The sequence below is a fragment of the Dufourea novaeangliae genome, unplaced genomic scaffold (genome assembly GCF_001272555.1).
Source record: "Dufourea novaeangliae isolate 0120121106 unplaced genomic scaffold, ASM127255v1 scaffold149, whole genome shotgun sequence".
Taxonomy (NCBI): domain Eukaryota; kingdom Metazoa; phylum Arthropoda; class Insecta; order Hymenoptera; family Halictidae; genus Dufourea; species Dufourea novaeangliae.
Window position 1 is genome coordinate 198,901 of NW_015374025.1, and position 19,959 is coordinate 218,859.

Here is a 19,959-nt window from a genome sequence, read left to right on the forward strand (position 1 = left end):
CGTGCGTGCGCGCTGCACATGCGGGATACCGTTCCGATGGGAATCGATCGGCTGCTGTACGCGGAATAACACATCCGGCCGCGAAATAGCAGTTTCGGTTGACTCGTAAATACCGTCTACTGTACACATTGGAAAATCATTAAATGATTAATTAACAGACAGCATGCGTCGCATAGGGGAGACTCGGGACGAATGTAACAATTGTTATAAAACAAATGCCAACAATCGTCTCTTTCCATCTTTATACACCAATTCCGTCTGTCTTTCACCTGAGTTGTCTTCGACACGCAGAAGTAAGCGATTTTCCTAATACGACTATCCTATTGAAATTATATTAGTAAGTTTTTATTGTATCTTTGAATTATGTATCTTTTTGTTTCAATTCCGTAAAATCCTATGCAATTTTAAATGTTATAATATGCATACAGGGCGTCCCGCTTAAAACAGACCGCCTAAATATCTTCGAAGGAGAAATTTCTTTACAAGCGCCATTTTTTAATGATTCTTTCAAAGTCACCCATGTTTTTTTACGTGTATGCACATAATTTTTCCTGTTGTATGTTATAGCCAACATTATTATGCATTTATCCGTGTATGATAGTATGACCTTGAAATTTCCTTGAAGTCTAAAAATTTTAAATTCACTTTATAATTTTTTCGACCGTCTGCTTCATCTGTTGAAACCATTTAAATTACGTAAAATATATTTCTTGTATGGTCACAGATAGAGGATATAGGTGGCCTGTTTTAAGCGGAACACCCTCTATATTTATTTTTATGTCTGTTTATACAGAATAAATGCAAATATCATTTGATTGCATTGAAATCAAAAAACTCCACATGCAAATCGCGATCTCGGATAAATACTTCCATTCGTAAAGGCCTAATTAAATATAATGTCCATGTCCCTATTTCTAATAATGTAAGAGTTCTGCTATCGCAGAAACTGATTTTTATTATTTATTTATGCAACAATCGACAGAAGGACTTATACATATAAAATGTAAACCTCCCTTTATAATTAAATTGAAATAAAAGTATTTTAAAAACATTTTAACTTAATAATAGTTAATTTAATATGTAGTATAAAATGTTCCTATTTCTGCTGAGCGAAGATGAAAATGCTCGCATTTCTGCTCACGAGCTTTTCCTTATTCCTGCCCAGCGAAAATGGAAGTGCCAAAACCAAGCTTTGGCGAACAATATTACAGATTCCGTAAGTTTTTTTTTAGTAAAAACGCAGCGTTCATGTGTATCGCAAAGGAACCGCACAAATTACGTTTCTTTATGACGGACAGATTTATTACATTCATTTATATTAAAATGTTGCCATCTGTTGAACAGCGGGCTGTAGGATTTTGTACGGTAATACTGAATAAACTTAAATAATTTTTATATAACTAATTAATTATTTAACTTTTTACATTAAATAAAAAATATACATTCTAAACAGAAATCGGAACATGATTAGAAATAGAGACATTGACCTTCCCAGCCGATAAAAACGAAATTTCATATGCAACGACCTAAAACTATATTATACCAGCGGTGGTAGTTGGTACCACGTTCTCCGAACACTCTGTACAAGTGTCTGTAATTCTATTTCATTTGCTCGGTAATCTTCACGCACTATCTTCTAGAAGGATAATCTACGCGACCATATAACCACGTGAAAGTGGGGCTCTATAATTTCCCGAATTATTTCGTCCTAATTATGTTAGCCTTTGACAGAGAAGCCAGGGACACAGGGTCAGCCACGGGAACCGCATTTCCGAATCGTCGACGAACGACGACAAACGCTGGAAATCTGGCAGGGAAACAAAGTTCGAAGTCAGACGGGGTCGACGCGACAGCGAGTTCCAATCGTCACACACGGTGCTGCTGACACAGCGACCGGCCGGAATGTTTGTTTTAGAACCTCAGATCGTTAATCCTCGGGAGCTCCAAAGGCGTGGGCGATTAACGGCTCGCCGGATCAACGGATCCCCGCTTCGTAGGATTTGTTCGGGAATTTGTGCAAACGGGGATCGCCGGCAGATAGCTCTCGTGTTAAACCGATCGTCAAAAATTCCAGCCGAACGAGCCCTGCTCCCTCGCCGGCCATGCTGTATTGAATTTATTCGGGGAGCTTTCGTCCCGCGACTAACACGATCCCGCGACTATACAGCGTGTGCTCGTTGTAACGGCGTGCAACGCTGGTTTCGTTAGGCTTTCACGACGAATTATTGAATTGAAAATCCAATTACACTTTACGAAATGACACTGACATTATTGCATAATTCTTGTATTAATTGACCAAAAGCATAAGTTTTTCTTTGTATTTAGTATTATTTAATATGTTTAATTGAAGAAAAAAATTGTTGTAACTTTCCGAACCTCTACTTTTGTTTATAAATTCATTGGTTTTGAAAATATATATCTCGAAAGCTATTATCGTCATGTAACATTTTTTTATTGTTGGCTTTTTTTTGCATATAATTGAACTTGAAAATCTGCCGGATACGCGTGCAATTGAATAGAAAACTTGGCTAGCGGATCTGTTCATTGTATTTCGTTTTTACTTACTACTATGAATAAATACATTAGGTTTACATTAATTTTCAAATTAGATTGTCTCGAAACCGTTTCGAAATTCCTGATAAAATGCTTGTTCGGATTATGCATTGCATTTATCTTTATTGTTTAGATGGTTTCCAAGAATACTTCGCACATACTTGACAGTCTCAATGGACCCCCCGCCCCCCCTATGGACCACTTTGTCTAAACAAGAAATCGGAACGAAACACCGGAAACTACCCCCTGGAACCGCTATTGAAATCTTTTAAAGCGACCGTTTCGAGAGTCAACGAGGACCGAACGCATAAAAATGTTCAATCCTTGGATTTCCCAGTTTCGAAGTTTCCCGCTTTTCCCTCTTCCCCGCGAGTAAGCTGATTACTCGGTAAAGCCGAAATTTCCTGGAAGGCTTCTGCTTTTAACCACCGATCGATATTCCGGTTTCCGATGGCCTCCCGTGTCGCGTCCCCTTCGCCCGAAGACAGCGTCTCGTTCGCTTCGTATAACGGCTGGGAGGGGGGAGGGGGGATGGGCCTGATCGTTTCGCGAAAACTCGGGGGCACGTCGATACTATTAACGGTCGACGAAACGGATCTCCAAGTTTAACGTTTTCGAATCGTCCGATATGCTACTCATCCGCGAGCTGGACGACGCGTCCGAGAGTAGCTCGGTTGCTATAGAAACCCACCCCCCGCGTCCCGCTGCGGCTGTTGGTCCAGCAGTGGTTCTCAAAATACGATGGTCGCTCGAGTGGAGACAGGTGATGGGGGAATTTGTTTTCTGGATGAAGAGTTTCAAATAACGAATAACCCCTTAAACCTTTAACGGTGAATGACGAGTATACTCGTTATGAGGAAATAACTACTTTTTGGGTAATGACGAGTATGCTCGTCATGTGAAAAGTAAAATACTTTTAGCTATAAACATTGAAATATTGGTAAAAAGTGAAAAGTATATTTCTTTTATTAGAATACAGAAATCGAATCGGAATACTGTAAGGCTTTCATATACGTGAATTTGTCCTATTTTCTTTAATTACGAATTTTTTAAGATTGTATTAATATTATATATTATATATATTTGTTTACTAATAATTCCAGCCTCAAGGCCAAGGAGTGCATTTGGTTTACAAAATCTATTACATTGTTCTGACTTATCCTTCCATGTTTCAAACACATCCCTTTCCTTATTCTACCTATCCTCGTCTATCACTCCCTTCTTCTATAAATCTCTTTATTTTATGTTCTACCTTTCCTAACCAATTTAATACTGTTTCTTTTCTCCTTCCACATCTTATTAATATTTGTTACACAAATGAATTTTGGAACAACAAAATTATTGGTTCTTTTAAATAAACTAACTTAAAAGTTTAAGGGTTAGAGGAAGTTTGATAATGATAATCTACTAAAAATTAAATACACCCAATTATCATCTGATCTAAAGAATTATTCGGTAGGTGAGAAACATGTACATTATAAAAATTCTAGAATATCTAAGATTCTTTTTTAAATCCTGATATAAGTTAAATTCTTCAGAATAGAACAAATAGTAGTGGTTGGCGTTTCGATTGAAACGTATATGATATATAGAGTCTGACGAGAATTCGGCCATTAAAGAGCTCTTCCTTGTTATCAATGAACTAACGATGATTTATGAAGCTGTCTGTCTGTTTGCATAGAGTATTCCATAGAATTGGCATGATGAATTACAGGGATTTGTCATTCGGTCATTTTTTCATACGGTGCGATATATGATGGAGAAACAGAAGCACAGAATCTAGCGCTTCGTTTTGCGGTCATGGAACTTTGACATACAGTGCGACTGCCGTACTGTGTCAGATTTTCTTCTCCCCTTTTATTTTTCATTTTGAAACCCTGGTTCATTTTAATCGCGCTCTCTCCACTGGGAAAGTACGACGATATTGAATTATTTCTGTTTGCAGTAGGGCTGATAATTTTTTACAGAGATAGGGTAGTTTTCAGTTCTCACTGGAAATTAGGACTCTTCTTTGACTAGGAAATTAATTAGAAGAATAAACTAGAAATAAATTAGTACAATTTGCTTGTCGTGTATTAGTAGAAAAAAAGAATAAAAAACGAGTAATCGGTAAAAACACTTTGTATTGTTTTATCCACACAATCATCAATGTTTGTAAACACTGTCCCAAACAGAGACAATCGCAGTAGTGGAATACACGACAAGCAAATTGTACTAAATCGTTTACAAGTTGAACAAACTTTAAAGTCGATTTTCTCGAAAACGGAGCCCCGGATAAGAAAATGTTACACCAAAATATTTTATTCTTTTTTAACGTAGAATCACCCCCTGCCCGGTTGTACTGCGATTTCCGGCCCACCCTGTATATTAACACCAAAGTTATGAAAATTTTTTCCAAAGCTCAGGGTCCAGTTTCCCCTATTCCCTCCATCTTCTACTTAATACTAAAAAAAACATTCCTCGCTGTTCGAAGGTATCCGGCTCCGATCTGAAGTAGGAAATACTAGTCAAAACGATTCGATTCCGTAGAATATCACGGGTACGCGACATTTTCTCTAAATTCAATGTTCCCCTACAGCCATGGATTACCATCCTTCGATGCATTCCCTAGATAAGTGCATTCGATATCAAGGGCTCGAAAAGAGGTTTGGGATGGACGAGCTCGAGAACAAACTCTTCCTCGAAAATCCCTCGGACGAACGATCCCGTCCCATTCCCCTGTTCGTCCGTCCAACCCTCGGAAATCTGTCAAGTAAGACGCGCGCCGATAGATGATCCGTCTCTTTCATCCCCCGAAACTCGGCTTATTTGTCGGCGGGACTCTCGGATCCAGCCGGGCGTTCACAGTCCTCGGACAATCGGATCGCCGGGAGAGTTTCTTCGACGATTTCCCTGGAAAGCCATTGCCAGCCAATCTAGATGGTACCTTCTAGCCCGAAACGTGCTCGCCCGGCACGCGGGGACTTATTGTTAGGGGGGCGGCTTTTGACCCTGCGGCGACTTCGTGTACCATGATAAACCCTCGGAGATGGAAATCGGAACCCGTATTTACGAGCGGTCGGTCGGAACCGCGAATTTGTTCCCTCGTAAAGCGAGCAAACAACGATCGGAACCAACCCCCACCCCTCTACATCCGCGACGCGCGGGCGGTGACCGACCCCTATTCTCCGCCATTACCGTCACCCTTATCCCGCTATTTATGGTTTACTTATTAACACTAACCGAATCTGATCGATATCTTGCGGTTTTATAGAAAAGGGACACTTGTCGAATATGCAGTAAATGTTACAAGGCACTTAGGAAATTGCTGATTGTTTAGGGGAATGTTAACCCGTAAATACACGCGACTGATCTAGGAAATGAGTCTGCGTTTTGACTTCAGTGTCGTAGCTAGTCAAGAATCTTGGATGCTTGACGTTTGAGTATCTTCAATTGACAGTAAATGACACGCTATTTCTATAACAGTAACAATGACCAAGTGGTTATTAAAAGTGTGATTATTAGTGGTTATTAAAGCTCGATGGACAACGCATATGCTAGTATGAAGTAATAAAAGAGGCTTAAAATATACAATTATTGCAAAACATCATGTTTTTTGCACATAGATTAGGTGTCCTAATATGTACTTGTGAGCGGTAGTGTATATACCTGTGTATGTACCCTCACGAGCAAACTCGGCTTCCGCTGGGGGAAAAAGTGACGTAGGGGAAGGGCCTCCTACAATTATTAAAATTTATGCCAAATTACCGTTCGATTTAACATTTAATTCAGTACTTGAAATCAATTTACCAAGTGGTAGAAAGCCCTTTTCCAATGTTACTTTCTACCGTAACGGAAGCCGAGTTTGCTTGTGAGGGAACCTCTAACTATTCTGTCAACTACAAATCGTACTGTGTCAGCTTAACCAAGTGTCCTAATACTTATAAGTTGTAGTACATACAGGGTGGGGCATAAAAAACGGCGGCTGAATAATTTACTGTTTATGGTACATAAAAGTGTATCGGACCAATCGGGGCTTAATCTGATAACAGATATTAGTTGTTTTATAAGTGAGAGTGTAGTGGAGATATCAAGGTGAACTACATTTTTTAAAGTTAAATGATATGATTTTTTACTTAACCTTCTAATAGAGCGTTCTAAGACGAATATAATTACCTATAGTTGAAGGTTATTTAACATCGTCCAAGGTCAACTACGATGAAGAACAAATTATTTCAAGGCACCGATCGAATACTTCCGTACCCTCTCTGGTTGTTGATACACCGTTATACGAATCGTAGAAGATAAACAAACATTCAGTCACATTATTATATGAGTGACCTTGGATGACCTTCAACTATAGGTCATTATATTTGCCCTAAAACGCTTTATCAGAAGATAAGTGAAGAAAACATTTCATTTAAGCAAATGCAGTTGATCTTTTTATCTCCTCTAAACTTTCATCTGTGAATAAAATATTAACATTAGATTATGCTTCCCTCGAAACCAAGTAAGTTTGGTCTGTTAAATTTCATCATTTGGCCAATTGCATGAGTGTGTATTTGAGCATCACTTTTAATTAGTCTCTATATGAATATTACTGGTTACTTGTACAGGTAGTGTTGTTCACAGATATTGGCAACGATACAGCACCGTTTGTTTTTGACAGTAATTAGAATATGCAGTGGAAAACAGACAATACCGTGTAGTGATTAGCCTGTACTAAAAGTGGAAGTAGCCAATAATAGCCAAACATAGTACTGTGTTTAGCACTTGCTCTTCCAGGCTATTAATTACGATAGTCTATGATAAACAATTATTGATGTATAATATTAAGTGTACGCAAAAGTAGTGGACTTTATTCTGTCGAAAATGTTGATTAACATCAAACAATTACTACTACATTTATTAAACAAGTATAACTTATTAGATGTACCTACTGTGAAATTCAATGATCTATACTGTTTCATTTCTGTTCATAATTGTTTCTCAGCATTCTACACCATTTTTATTGAATGAATGGTTGGAAAGATATTAAGGTAAAAATGCATTGTCTTGTAATTTAAACAAAACAATGGATTCTTTATTGTTACCCCAGATATCGGTCATATTTTTGATAAAAGTTGCAATTCCCTATCGATAAAAACAAACTAAATGTGACGGCCATCACTTTTGAACGCAACAATTCTAATCGTCCCCTTCCAAGGAGTGTAATTAGCAGAAGTGTTTGCATAAACTTCCCTCGACTCTCTATTCCGGGCCTGTTTTTTCTACGGATTGAATAACAATATCGCTTCACCTCCGTGTATTTTCATCACAGATTCACGCCCGCTGCGGGCGAAGTGTGTTTATCTTCGGCAGATCAACTTCGAGATATATACGAAATTGTTTTTCGAAAAATATTGATCTTCGACGACGAGTTTCTCTGGCTCCGCGGACACGATGATTCGTTGTTGATTACGGTACGATATTTTGAAAGCTAGCTGGAAAATGGACACATAGGTATTTGTTGTTGGTTCCCTCTCGATGGAATGGCTCTCGGGGATTGATTCGCCGCGATACTAAGCCATTTAGGAGATTGAAAGACCTTTTCCCCGATATCTTTTCAGGTCACGGGCCGAGGAGAAAAAAGGGTACGCCGACTTTTGTCCAGCTCGTAATTTCATTTTGATCGAACCATGACGGCCGGCGGCCGAGAATAGTCCTGTCGACCGAGTTTCGATTCTAGTTGCCATTAGTGGACACACTTTTAGTCTCTTCCCTTTTTTCGTCCTCGACACGTTTTTTTTTCCCAATAAGGGACCTGCTGGGGATTTAAATCCCTCGCGATCGCTGTATTTTATCGATCTTGTTGGAAGCCCAGAGCCTTTTCCAGACACGATTCAGGGTTGTTCAGGATCGTGATCCCATCAATCGGATCCCTGCGAAGGACGTCTCATTACAAGTCGGACGGCATAGCTGGCACAGCTTTGTACGCGTTTACACACGTGACCTTTAGAGCATACAGGTTAATCAGGAGATCGACATTGCACTTCTACCAATGGCACCCCTTTGGATGCTTCACATCGTCCAGCTCGTTTAAAGCTGCCAACCAATCTGGTATAACCATAGGTCTTAACAGTCTGCTCATGGAGGTTGATTGACTTTGCTCTATACTGTTTTATGTTCAAATTGATATATTTTTAGATTTCTTCGTAGAACATTTGTTATGGAGAGGCAAGGTTAATGAGTAGGACATAAATACAGGAGAGCCTTTCGTGTCCAAACTCCTAATATCCGAATACCCTAATATTCATGTGTCCTATTACTCAAACGTTCCATTACGCGAACAAAGTGACTTCTAGCAACAGATGTCTTCGCCTGTTGCAAATACAATACAATACAGTGCTTACATGCAATGTATATGTCCTTCTGTTCGATCGAAATTAATTCTGATGAGAATGTTCTGAGAGTGTTCTGATATCCGAATATTCATTTATCCAAACGTTTCCCTATTAGTTCGGATATGGGAGGCTCTATAGTAATATACGTGTAGACTAGACATTCGTATTAGACAACGGATATGTTTCGTGTTATATGAATCCGTGTTATACGAGCATGGTATGCTATGCATGTGAAAATACATGTTAATGAATAATGTTTCCATAAAGTTTATTATAAAACATTTCTTTGGTGGACAGGCAAAAGAGTACAAATCAGAATTATTAGTCTTGCAGAGAAGCACTTATGACTTCATGCTTTTTTGCTCTCCCATTCTCTGGTGGGCAGGCAAAAGAATATAAGTCAGAACTATTAGTTTTGCAGAGAAGTACAGTAAAGACCCTTTAATTACTCGGAGGGAACCTACACGCTAGCTGCTCGCATGGGGGTCCTGAGTTCCGAGCGATTAAAGGGTCTTTACTGTACTTAGAATATGTAATATTTAATATTATAAGTATTTCTCAGCAAAACTAATAATCCTGACCTATACTATTTTGCCTGACCACCAGAGATTTATTCTGAAACGTGTAAAATGGATATTGAAGATATTTCATATAATAAGTTTTATCTATAGATTATATATCTTTTCGGGCAATGGTAGAATCTTTCGTCCGTTTACAGAATTGCGAACCCGAAATGCGGGTCATTGATGCGTAGAGCTCGGGAGGAAAGTTCATCCGTGCATGCGGTGTCTCTCACTCGTGAGAATAATGGAAGCACTTGGCATGAGTGACAGCATCGCTGACGTTAATTATCCTAATGAGCGAGGAGCTCGTCACGAAGACTGACGAAACTGTCTTCGTGGAATTGAACTATAGTTGTTCTTCACCTCGTGACCTCGGTGTGACGACGTCCATCGGACGTTTATCGAGATTATTTCGTCGTTGATATTGAGAGAATTATGAACAATCGTTCAGAAACTTATTTTGTGTAATTATTTATGCTAAATCAAATTGTATTTTTATATGGTATTAAGTCTACCTTTAAATGTTCCAATATTTCTTTTAATGAACTGATAACAGAGTTTGTATTCAGAACAATTTTCTTCGTCAATGAGTTATATGTATACATCGTTTCTTACAGTACTGAAATAAAAAAATAAACAGTACACAATCATAGAGAAGTGGAATAAAATTTTTTCCATGGATTGCCCTTCTGAATTCCCTCTATGACAAGAATGATTAGAAAGACTATTTCACCGTCGAATTTAAACCCGTCAAAGAAGAATTCCAAAACTGAATTGAATCTAAACTTAAATTGTCTTCCTTAGACTTCCTGATCTTCGAATCGGACGTATATGAATTCAAAACATTAACGTCGAATGTATTAACGAAACGTAATCGTTAACACGAGGGACTAAATACCGAAAGTGCAATATTACCGCTAAATTAAGATTTAAAAACGGAAATACGAACAGCATAAGATAAGCCCAGAATTTTATTTCGAGAAGAACTTAGTTCAAAAACGACAATCCTCCCTTCCGTTAGCCTAATATCAGGCGTATCAACGAATAATCCACTATATTTTGTCAAATTTAATATTTATTTTTCAGGAAATCAAAAGTCTGAACTGTTCCAGTGATATGAATCCTCTTTCTCGATCATGTTCCGTCATGTGTACGGAAAAAGGGCTAGAATATGGTCCGTACAAGAATTGTATTACAATATTATTGAACTAGGGTAGTGAATTACTTACTGGCATATACCACCTAATACAGAGTCTAACATAAATGTTGGAGGACCCGGAAATGGGAGACTCGTGATGAGATTTGAAACAAATTTTTCCTTAACAAAAATGTTATCCGAGGCTTTGTTAACGAGATATTAACGAAAAACTCCGTCCAATTAGAGCGCCAGTCTGGGTTTTTCGTTAATATCTCATTAACAAAGTCTCGGATAACATTTTTGCTAAGGAAAAAGTTGTTTCAAATCACCTTACAAGTGTCCCATTTCCAAGTCCTCTAACATTTTTGTTACACCCTGTATATTCCGTTTCAAAGCGTTCTCAGTCACAGAATTCTCAACGAAGCCAAACGGGTGTCATTCAACATCTGCCCAACATCCGGAGCACAATACGGAATTTTTTATGAGTTGACGGTTAGCTACTTGTCATTTCTCGGCGTGAAAAAAGAGTAGCTGAAGGATTCGGACGGGAAACGCGAGGAGAATAATGCAATGCAAAGTAACGATACGAGGGGGAAGTGTTTGAACACGTGGAACAATGTCCGGGGAGAAGAATAGCGTGGCACGACGAAGCTGGGAATTTAAGGGAGTAATCTCTGAAAATGCTGGCAGGAGGAAGCGTAAAAGTAATTACATATCTCCTTGGGTTTTTTGTCTGGAAAATGGAGCTGGACCATACCGAACCCGGTGGTGGATCGTTCTTTTTCCTGCGTTTTCATCTTCCTTCCTGGAGACTACTCAACACAAAGACGTAAAAACTATGCTTGCGGGTGGATGTTGGTGTACGAAGGCGGAATGAAGAGTAAATTATATACTCTTGGTACCAGAGGAGGATGATTATATATACGGTAGTGTTGGGCATATGTTATTTCGTGTAACGGATAAATGCGATTGTTTAAATGTTTGTATTATTAATTACATTATTTAATGAATTCGATTAATTATGTTTCTATTTGTTGTTCAAAATAACATTTGCCTCGCGTTGAAATCGAATAATGAATATAAATTTTTAACTACTTGTAAATATGTTTCTTGAAAAACAGTACCTACATGTTTTTAAGAGGAAAATATATTCCCCTTTGACTCCTTTTGATCTCATAAGTTATTCGGATAATTATATTGATACAAATCAATATCAACTCATATTAAGGCAATATATTCAACACTCCTGTTGAGTTATTAGTAAAGCCAAACGTACACCATTCATGCACAAGATTGTATGAAATGAGACCTATCTTACCTGAAATTCACAAAAAATTAACTTTAACTCCCTTTAGCCCCCTTCTCGGTCGAACCACCAGATACAGGACACACCCCGTATATCTCGCCAATCTTCGAAACCTAACAATTTATCCCTGATGTCCACGAACGCGTCGGGAACCCGCGGGTTACGACAGCTTCGAGTGCTTAATGAAATCTCCCCGTCAGGCGGCCAGTTTTAATTAAGAACGAGTCGAGGCGGAAATAACCGGTCGGAGGATCGACGTCCGCCCGTTTATCACTTCTCGATCGCAACGGGGTGAAACGTTTAAATTATTTCGCGGTCGTTGCTACACCACCCATAAATAACGCCAGCTGCAGGATGCGCTCGTTCGCTACAAGACGTCGTCATAGTCGGAAACTCGCGGCGTGGGTTTTGTAATATATTATTTATCGTTTGAACGTCGCGAAAGACGGATCACGATGGATTGTGGTGGAAGAGGTTATTCGAACCGTCACACGGGGGTCCAGAATCAAAACTTTGCAGCTGATACGCTTATACAGCTCAAACGATTAAAAATTTCGAAGCGTGTAAATTTTATTCAAATAGAAATAGGTAAATGAACAAATTTTTATCAGTTTTAGGGTTATTCGCTGGCAGTGTTTTCGGCATCTTTATGAAAGCTGAAATTTTTGGGGAACTTCTTTTGTTGCTTTTGACTGAGATAATAGTTGCAAAAAGAGTATGAGGAGAATAATAATGTATCGAACAAGTCTTCTGTCGTTAATAATAACTTGATGTGAATTTCCTGGAAGATAAAAGAAATTTGTTTTATCATTTGAGCTGATGAATTTTTATTCTAGACCACTGTACGGCGCGGCGCATAGTCCGTCCAGGGATGGAGGTTTGGGGATACAAATAAAATTTCTGATTTTTAACAATAATTATATTACATCATCTTAACAAATTTTTTTTTTATTTTCCTGCCCTCAATCTCTATTAGTCAATCAATTCTCATCGTAATGTTTGTCCATATCCGACGATATTTATAATCAACATGGATATTGTTCATGCAAATACAAATCAAAAAGTCTTTTACCGTTTTGTAATCAGAAGTTCCATTTCCGAGATATTAGCACTTAAACGAACTCGACGTAGCAGTTAACGAGCAGCTGAGTGGTACGCAACAGAGTCAAAAAGCAGAGAAGGGTGCAGACTTGGGCCGTGCGCTTTTGGACTGTGTCTGCGCGTAAGTGTGAGTTCATTTAACTGCTAGTATCTCAGAAACGGAGCTTCAGATTACGAAACGGTGAAGGACTTTTCTATTTTTATTTGCATGAGGAATATCCATGTTGCGGATTGTCTCACACGTTTGGGACACCCTGTATACAGCGGCAAGTGGGTGCAGCCAATTGGTCTGTGATATTTCACAGGATATATCTACAAAAATTTTCAGTCAATATCAGGAAGGAATACTGAAGAGTATTTTAGAAAAGTGTGATCGAGGTTAGCTAAAATAGGCCTCTTCAAATGACTGATGCAACTTTAAGAAAATGAAGCAATGAAAACAACCGATATCAAAATAAAGAGTACTTATCTCCAACAACAGGTTCCATTGAAAATGTAAATTATTATTTCCCCCACAGTGTCGAAACTGTAACTTGATTAAAAGACGAAGCTTGTACTGACATTTCCATTGTTTTGAAAACAAAGTGTTCCAATATGAGATCGAGACTCGTCCATTTATATACTAATCTGTATTTCTAATTTTAACAACTATCCCCAAACACGCCCAAGAGGTCCATTAATACCAAACAAAGTTGGTTTTCCTATTTTTGTCGCATAGGCAACGCACTGTGTGTGGCTTGTCTTCACGTGGTCGTCCATTTTTCTTCACTTCCCGGATTTACGAGGCGCTAGCGCGGCTCGTTGTCCTTCGAATAGATTCTTCTGGCGCCTGGAAAGCATCCTCGAACTATGGAAAACAACGGTCTTGCGTGTAAACAGAATTCGCCGACATCGCGGTGGATCTCGAACGTCTGCGAGGCGGACGTCATGTGGAACTCGCTGAAATGAGAATTTAGGGGGTAATTTAATTTCGAGAGCCAGGGCAGGGGTAATCTCGGGGCTTATGGAGCAGGGATGATATTTTCCGAGTTCTCCGTGTTCGAACATACTTTCTGCCGTACGGGCAGTTCGTATAGGTTACCGAGAGATAGAGATATACGGTGCTATGTTCGGGCAGAGTCTCAAAATAAAGATTAGATGCTAAAATTCTTATGTAGTTACGATTTGCGTTTGTCCTTATTATCTTTGTTCTTTTCTGTCGTACACTTTTCTTCGTATTGACACCATGAGGATCAGCTATTTTCCTGAGTAAAAGAATTAGTCAAAATAGAAGCAAGGGTCTAAATATAGGCTAGTTGAAGGTACAGGCCCTATACTATAAAGTCATGATAGGTTCTTGACAACAACGGGAATATTGTGAAACTACGAGTCAAGAACAAAAGAAAGTTATTTTAACGCCATATCATAAAGTAAACATGTTTTAGATACATTACACTAATTCCTCTACTTCAGGTCTTACATTTTAGACATCTTCAACAGGTTTGGCAATAAGTTCTGAAGTAAATGTGTTAGCCCATATTTAGACCATCTCCTCTAACTTTCAACAGTGGCTGGTGGTTTGTGTTGAGAATTAACAAAATGTGGTTGTGGCTATGTATGTTAAAGAGTCCAATAATTTTGAATAACTGAATGTTGCGATATCGGCCATCAACAAGTTGGTACTCATATGACACAGAGATGGGCAAGCTCATTATCTAGATAAAAAGTTTCGAATAACGAATGAAAGATAAAAAAAGTATTTCGTCATTTTTAATTGTTTAAATGTGGAAATTTCAATTTTTATAATAAAATAAAACTGCTTTATGAATGAATCGACATTTGTCGAGCAATTATTTAATCTCAATGACTGTTTAAAGCTCAGAACGACACCTTTAGATACTGCTGCTTTTCAATGTGTATTATTCGAATAAAATTCTGCCCAACTCTGATATGACGCAACTGTATAGGTCTTCATAACGTTAATATATCATTCGAGGTGTTAGAGCAAACGCTAAATTTATGGCGGGGATGGTTTCCTGTGGATCCAAGTTGCAGGCGACGGCATAGAAGACGCAGGAACCGTCCCATAAACAACCAAGGGACTTGCCAGGTCAAGCTGTGACATTTAGCAGATTCGGCAATTGGCCTGGGAACTTCTGGCAACGTTAGGCACAATGCAGGATATTGTGCATAACACCAGCCACGCACCCCCTCCAGGGAAGGCGCGTTTAGGGCGAAATGGAAGGGAAAAGAGGCCATGTAGAATTTTATATGCAGTTCAGTTCAGAGTTCAGAAACAGCATCTGATTCAGTAGAGTTTATAGAGAATTACAGATAGATCAGAGACGTCAGCCAGGACGTTTATCTTACTATACAGTTTAGAAGGGTTGCAACAGTCAGGTTGGACCTCTTACAAGGGAAGGCACTAAAGTGTCCCTCTCCGATTTTGATGAAACTTCGTATGTCTGTTAAGCAGTCAAAAATAAGGGATACGTATTTTTATTTATCAGCTAAGACGCGACTTTAAGGGGTGAAACTACCCCTCGAAGTTTCGATCTGAAATTTTTGTGTTATAAACAAATTATGTTTTGGACAATTTTTTAGCACCATATTATTCTACATAAAAAACCGCAAACCTCGTCCATTAGAAGTTTTCATATATCTTTGGTTTTCGAGATATTACTTTCGGGTCGAAACTTCGAGGGGTGGTTTCACCCCTTAAAGTCGCGTCTCAGCCGATAAAAAAAATTCGTATCCCTTATTTTTGACTGCTTAACAGACATACGAAGTTTCATCAAAATCGGAGGGGAACACTTCCGTGCCTTCCTTTGTAAGTGGACAATTAGGTCAAATATTTGACAGCATTGAGAGTCTCAACATAAAAACCAAGCAATTAAGCTTGGAAGAGCAATTAGGCTCTCCTTGTAAAGAGTTTACATTATAATTATTAAATACAGTTCAATTTATTAGTCCTGAAAGGGTAGTCTGTTCTTCTTCCGAATAATAGACGACATTTACCTGTGGAAGATTTTGTAGCACCGACAAACAACCTTGTCGTCCTATATATAGCCTAAGGTGTTTTATGTAATTTGGACATATGGGGTATATCATGAATTCGTCAGTAGCATGCCAATGAATTCATTGTAAAATTGCAAACACTGCCCTCTATAATGGCGTTGTCCTTCCGAATTACAGAAAATATTGGATGACGCTTGGTAGCAAAATTAATATTTGCCACTATGAAATAATAAAATTGACGGAAAGTGTGTAATCAGTGTAAAATCAATCAAAAGAGATATCCTAATATGTGCTGACAGCAATCTATGTGTAATTAATACACTTTGTTACGAAGCATATTGGTAGTTATCTATTATTTCTCACCTGCAAATACATTACTCTCTTCTAGATAAGTGCGCATTGTACCCATTGTCATCTTGTAACCACTTAAACAATAATATCACTCGATAAATAATATTAAACGAACATTGATTACCGTAACACTCGATTTCGTTGCGGACCAATTACCACATTACACAAAGTTCGTTCAGCCTGGTACACAAAGGTCAAAAGACCCGGACATTTTGCTGGATGCCCGGGATAAATTGATCCAGGATAAACGTACCCACGATTCACCCCATTCAAAGCTATAATTATATTTTCTTATGCCCAATAATAGCGTCCGTCAATCTGTCTGGCGTTTATTAAATCACCGTCGAAACGGTCGTAATTTCCACGGGAACGGTAAAGCTGTCCGTTTTTAACCGTATCATCGGGAATCGCGGGTAGAGAAAGCGGGTTCATTTATCTTTGAATTATTCTACAGCCCCGTCGGGGAATGCTGGCTCAGCGTCGCTCGTTCCGCGCGGGAAGCTTTAAGGATTTTCCACGCGACGAGCGCGCGAGACGCCCCGATCGACAAAGCGACCGTTCTAGCACGCTGGAATAATTCACGCCTAACCGCGAACATCCTGCAGGATTACAATTTCCTGGACGGTCGTAACGGGCACGCTCTATATCCTCTTACCGTTCGGGCCTGATTGCCTCCGGCAGTTTCCATCGGCCGATAGCGAGCGTCTTAAAGCGGCTCTCGGATCCAACCGGTGGATTCTGGACCAGCCTTAAGCTCGACCCGAAGGACCCGAGAATAGGATTAATCGTGCGTTGAAGGCTCGTTAGGGACAATGGCTTGACGAGACAGTTTTTAAACAATGACTCTTCCTGGGTTGTTTCGACGACAATGGAGTACTTGTCGGTCGAATATGATCGATAAAACGAGGATTCCAGCGGGATGGGTAAAGACTGGTGTTTTAGGATCGTTTGGGTTGCGGAGAGTTTTCTGCAGGAGATTTGGACAATGGTAAAAGTTAATAACCTGTCAGATTGTATAGGATGAACATTTGAATCAATTAACTTATCGAAGTTACGAGAAAATTTCAAGCTTTCAACACTTAGTGGGGTTTTGTTAATGAATATTAAATTGTGTCATAAATCGATCGTCAAAGGGTTAACATTGACCTAGCGTATATAAATTACTAGTCAATGCGAACGTTTATATTATTATTTAGCAAACGTTCACTGTCCACTGGGGGATTTACTTACGATTCAAGAAAAAAATATTGGCCACTGGTACCTTTAGCAAACAGACAACCAACCCAAATAAGCAGTCATCTTTCAATCCTCAACAGAGAGGATTGAATTGTACAATCACTAGAGAATCTTATTCAACCTGTCGAGTTAGTAACTATAAACAAAAACAAATGTTAATCATTTAGGTGGGGCAGGGGGAGGGATAGTTGCCAGCCAATAGCTAGGCTTAGACCAGTGTGGTCGTGTAGTTGGTGACTCACAATCAGTTAAAAATAATGAATCAAGACCACAATTTTACCCACAAATCTGTACTTTACAGTACGGGTGGTCCCACGAAACAATATCATCAATAACGGAGGAAGGTAATGACCATTTAGGTGGAACAGGGACAGGGACAGTTGCGAGCAAATAGCTGGGCTTAGACCAGAGTGGTGGCGTACTTGGTGACTCAGTTGAAAATAAAGTACCAAAACCACAATTTAAAAAAAAATCTCAACTTCACGGTAAGGGTTGGGTTCCTCCAAACAATGTCGTCGTCCAAATATGTGGAAACATACCCAAAGCCTGAACGATCGAAAGATCAACGATGAACAGTCTTGGTTACAACGCGTGTCCGTTTGTCTCCGGGTACGCAAATAAGTCTTCTCACGCAACGAATTGTTTGCATTTCAGGACGATGCGGGCACGGATCGCCTTGCGAGCAGCTCTGTTACGATCTTCACGACGGGATGTACGAGTGTGACTGCCGGGACGGCTATATTCTTCATAAAAATGGATACAGTTGCGCCGGTGAGTAGACTCGAAAACTTCCTTCTTATCTACCTTCACGATTCCCCGAACGCGAAGCCTCCCCTGCCCGCCCCCTTCGATTTCCCCACAGAGGAATCTGTTTATTCGATGTTCCATACAAATTGGTTTCCTTAACACGTACACTGTCATAATAGACATCGATGACCGATGTCGTTAAATTACTCGAAGGAAAATTGAATTTCTAAACAGGAACATTTAACTTTCTTTTAATATAATTACTAGTATAATAATGGCGAAACTAATGAGTAGACTGCGGATATTTATGCAAATTTAGAATTGTATGGATTAATTTTTCAAAAGTGGATACAAAGGACAATCGATTTACTCCATTAAGGATTCTAATAGATTCGACATAGTAAGAAAACCTGAATGAATTTTCTGAAACTTTTCACAGTAAATCCTCGATGAGTGTTCGCAGGCTCCTCGGCACTGGACATTAAATATCTTATAAACTAATGCCCATACACGGTTGAAACAAATATCATTGGCTTCAAAATTCCCTGCTATTTCACTGTGCTAAACCTTATTAAAAAGTCAGCGTTACACCTGGGAACCTCTCCTTGTTAATGTCGAGGAGCTTTTGAATTCTCATCGAGGATTTACTGTATTATAAATGCATAAACATCCGCAGTCTAGTAATGAGTACTTAAGTTAACGCGTAAATACTTGTTAATTAACAAAAACCTAAACAAACGTTTCTAACCATCACATTCTCTAAAGAGTAATAACTTTGGCATTCAATGTGTTAACATGTTCACCGTGGAACCTATTTCGAATGACTTCTTGTTCACGCTGAATGTATTATTTGTCATTTTCATTTATATTACATTGCGGTCACCGGTGACCGACACAGTGTGAACGAGAATTTATACATATCGATCACAGTTGACCAACGCGACGTGAACATAAAAAAAAACATAAACTACGTGGTGGTCACCAGTGACCGGCACGGTGTGAACATAATGTTCTGTGTCGGTCATCGGTGACCTTTGTAAATTCTCGATCGTGATGGGTTCTATGGGCGTAGCCAAGGGCGGCAGGGGGGAGGCACCCCCCTGCATAGAAAAAAGTGGCTTTTGTCCCACCCTACAAGAACAAAAATTGGATTTTGCTCCTCCCCCTCCCTTCCTAGAGTTATAAAATTTTTGCGTAATATTTAATATTGTAGTATAATTTGAAACACCCCCAACAGCCTCTATTAAGAAAACGCATACATTTTCAACGATTTATGACTTTGAAAACAAAAAAAAGTGCGTCTGGCTACGTACAGCCTTTTTCACTGTGGCAGTCAATGTGTTAATATTTTTGCCGCTCCCCCTTCGCCCTAACTGATAACCTGGCTACGCCCATGATGGGTTCCTGTAAATTTTTCGATCCCGATAGGATTTTCTAGATTTTTCGAACGCGATGGAATTTTGTAGATTCTCGAGCACAGTGGGGATTTCATAGTTTTCCGAGGGATCGCGAGCATCTAATGCGGCCCGCTCAATGAAATTCTATGGGAGCATTTACGATCGGGACGAAGCTCTGCTCCACATTTGCTTTCGAGAAGGAAGAGCG

The 19,959-nt window shown here is 39.2% G+C and overlaps 1 protein-coding gene across 1 annotated transcript in view; it reads left to right on the forward strand.

Moving 5' to 3' along the window:
* Positions 1 to 19,959, forward strand: part of LOC107189269 (pikachurin-like) — a 267,863-nt gene that overhangs the window by 58,426 nt on the left and 189,478 nt on the right. The window contains exon 2 of the mRNA XM_015577762.1: positions 18,262 to 18,378. Coding sequence (XP_015433248.1) covers positions 18,262 to 18,378 — 117 coding nt within the window. The remainder of the gene's footprint in view (positions 1 to 18,261; positions 18,379 to 19,959) is intronic.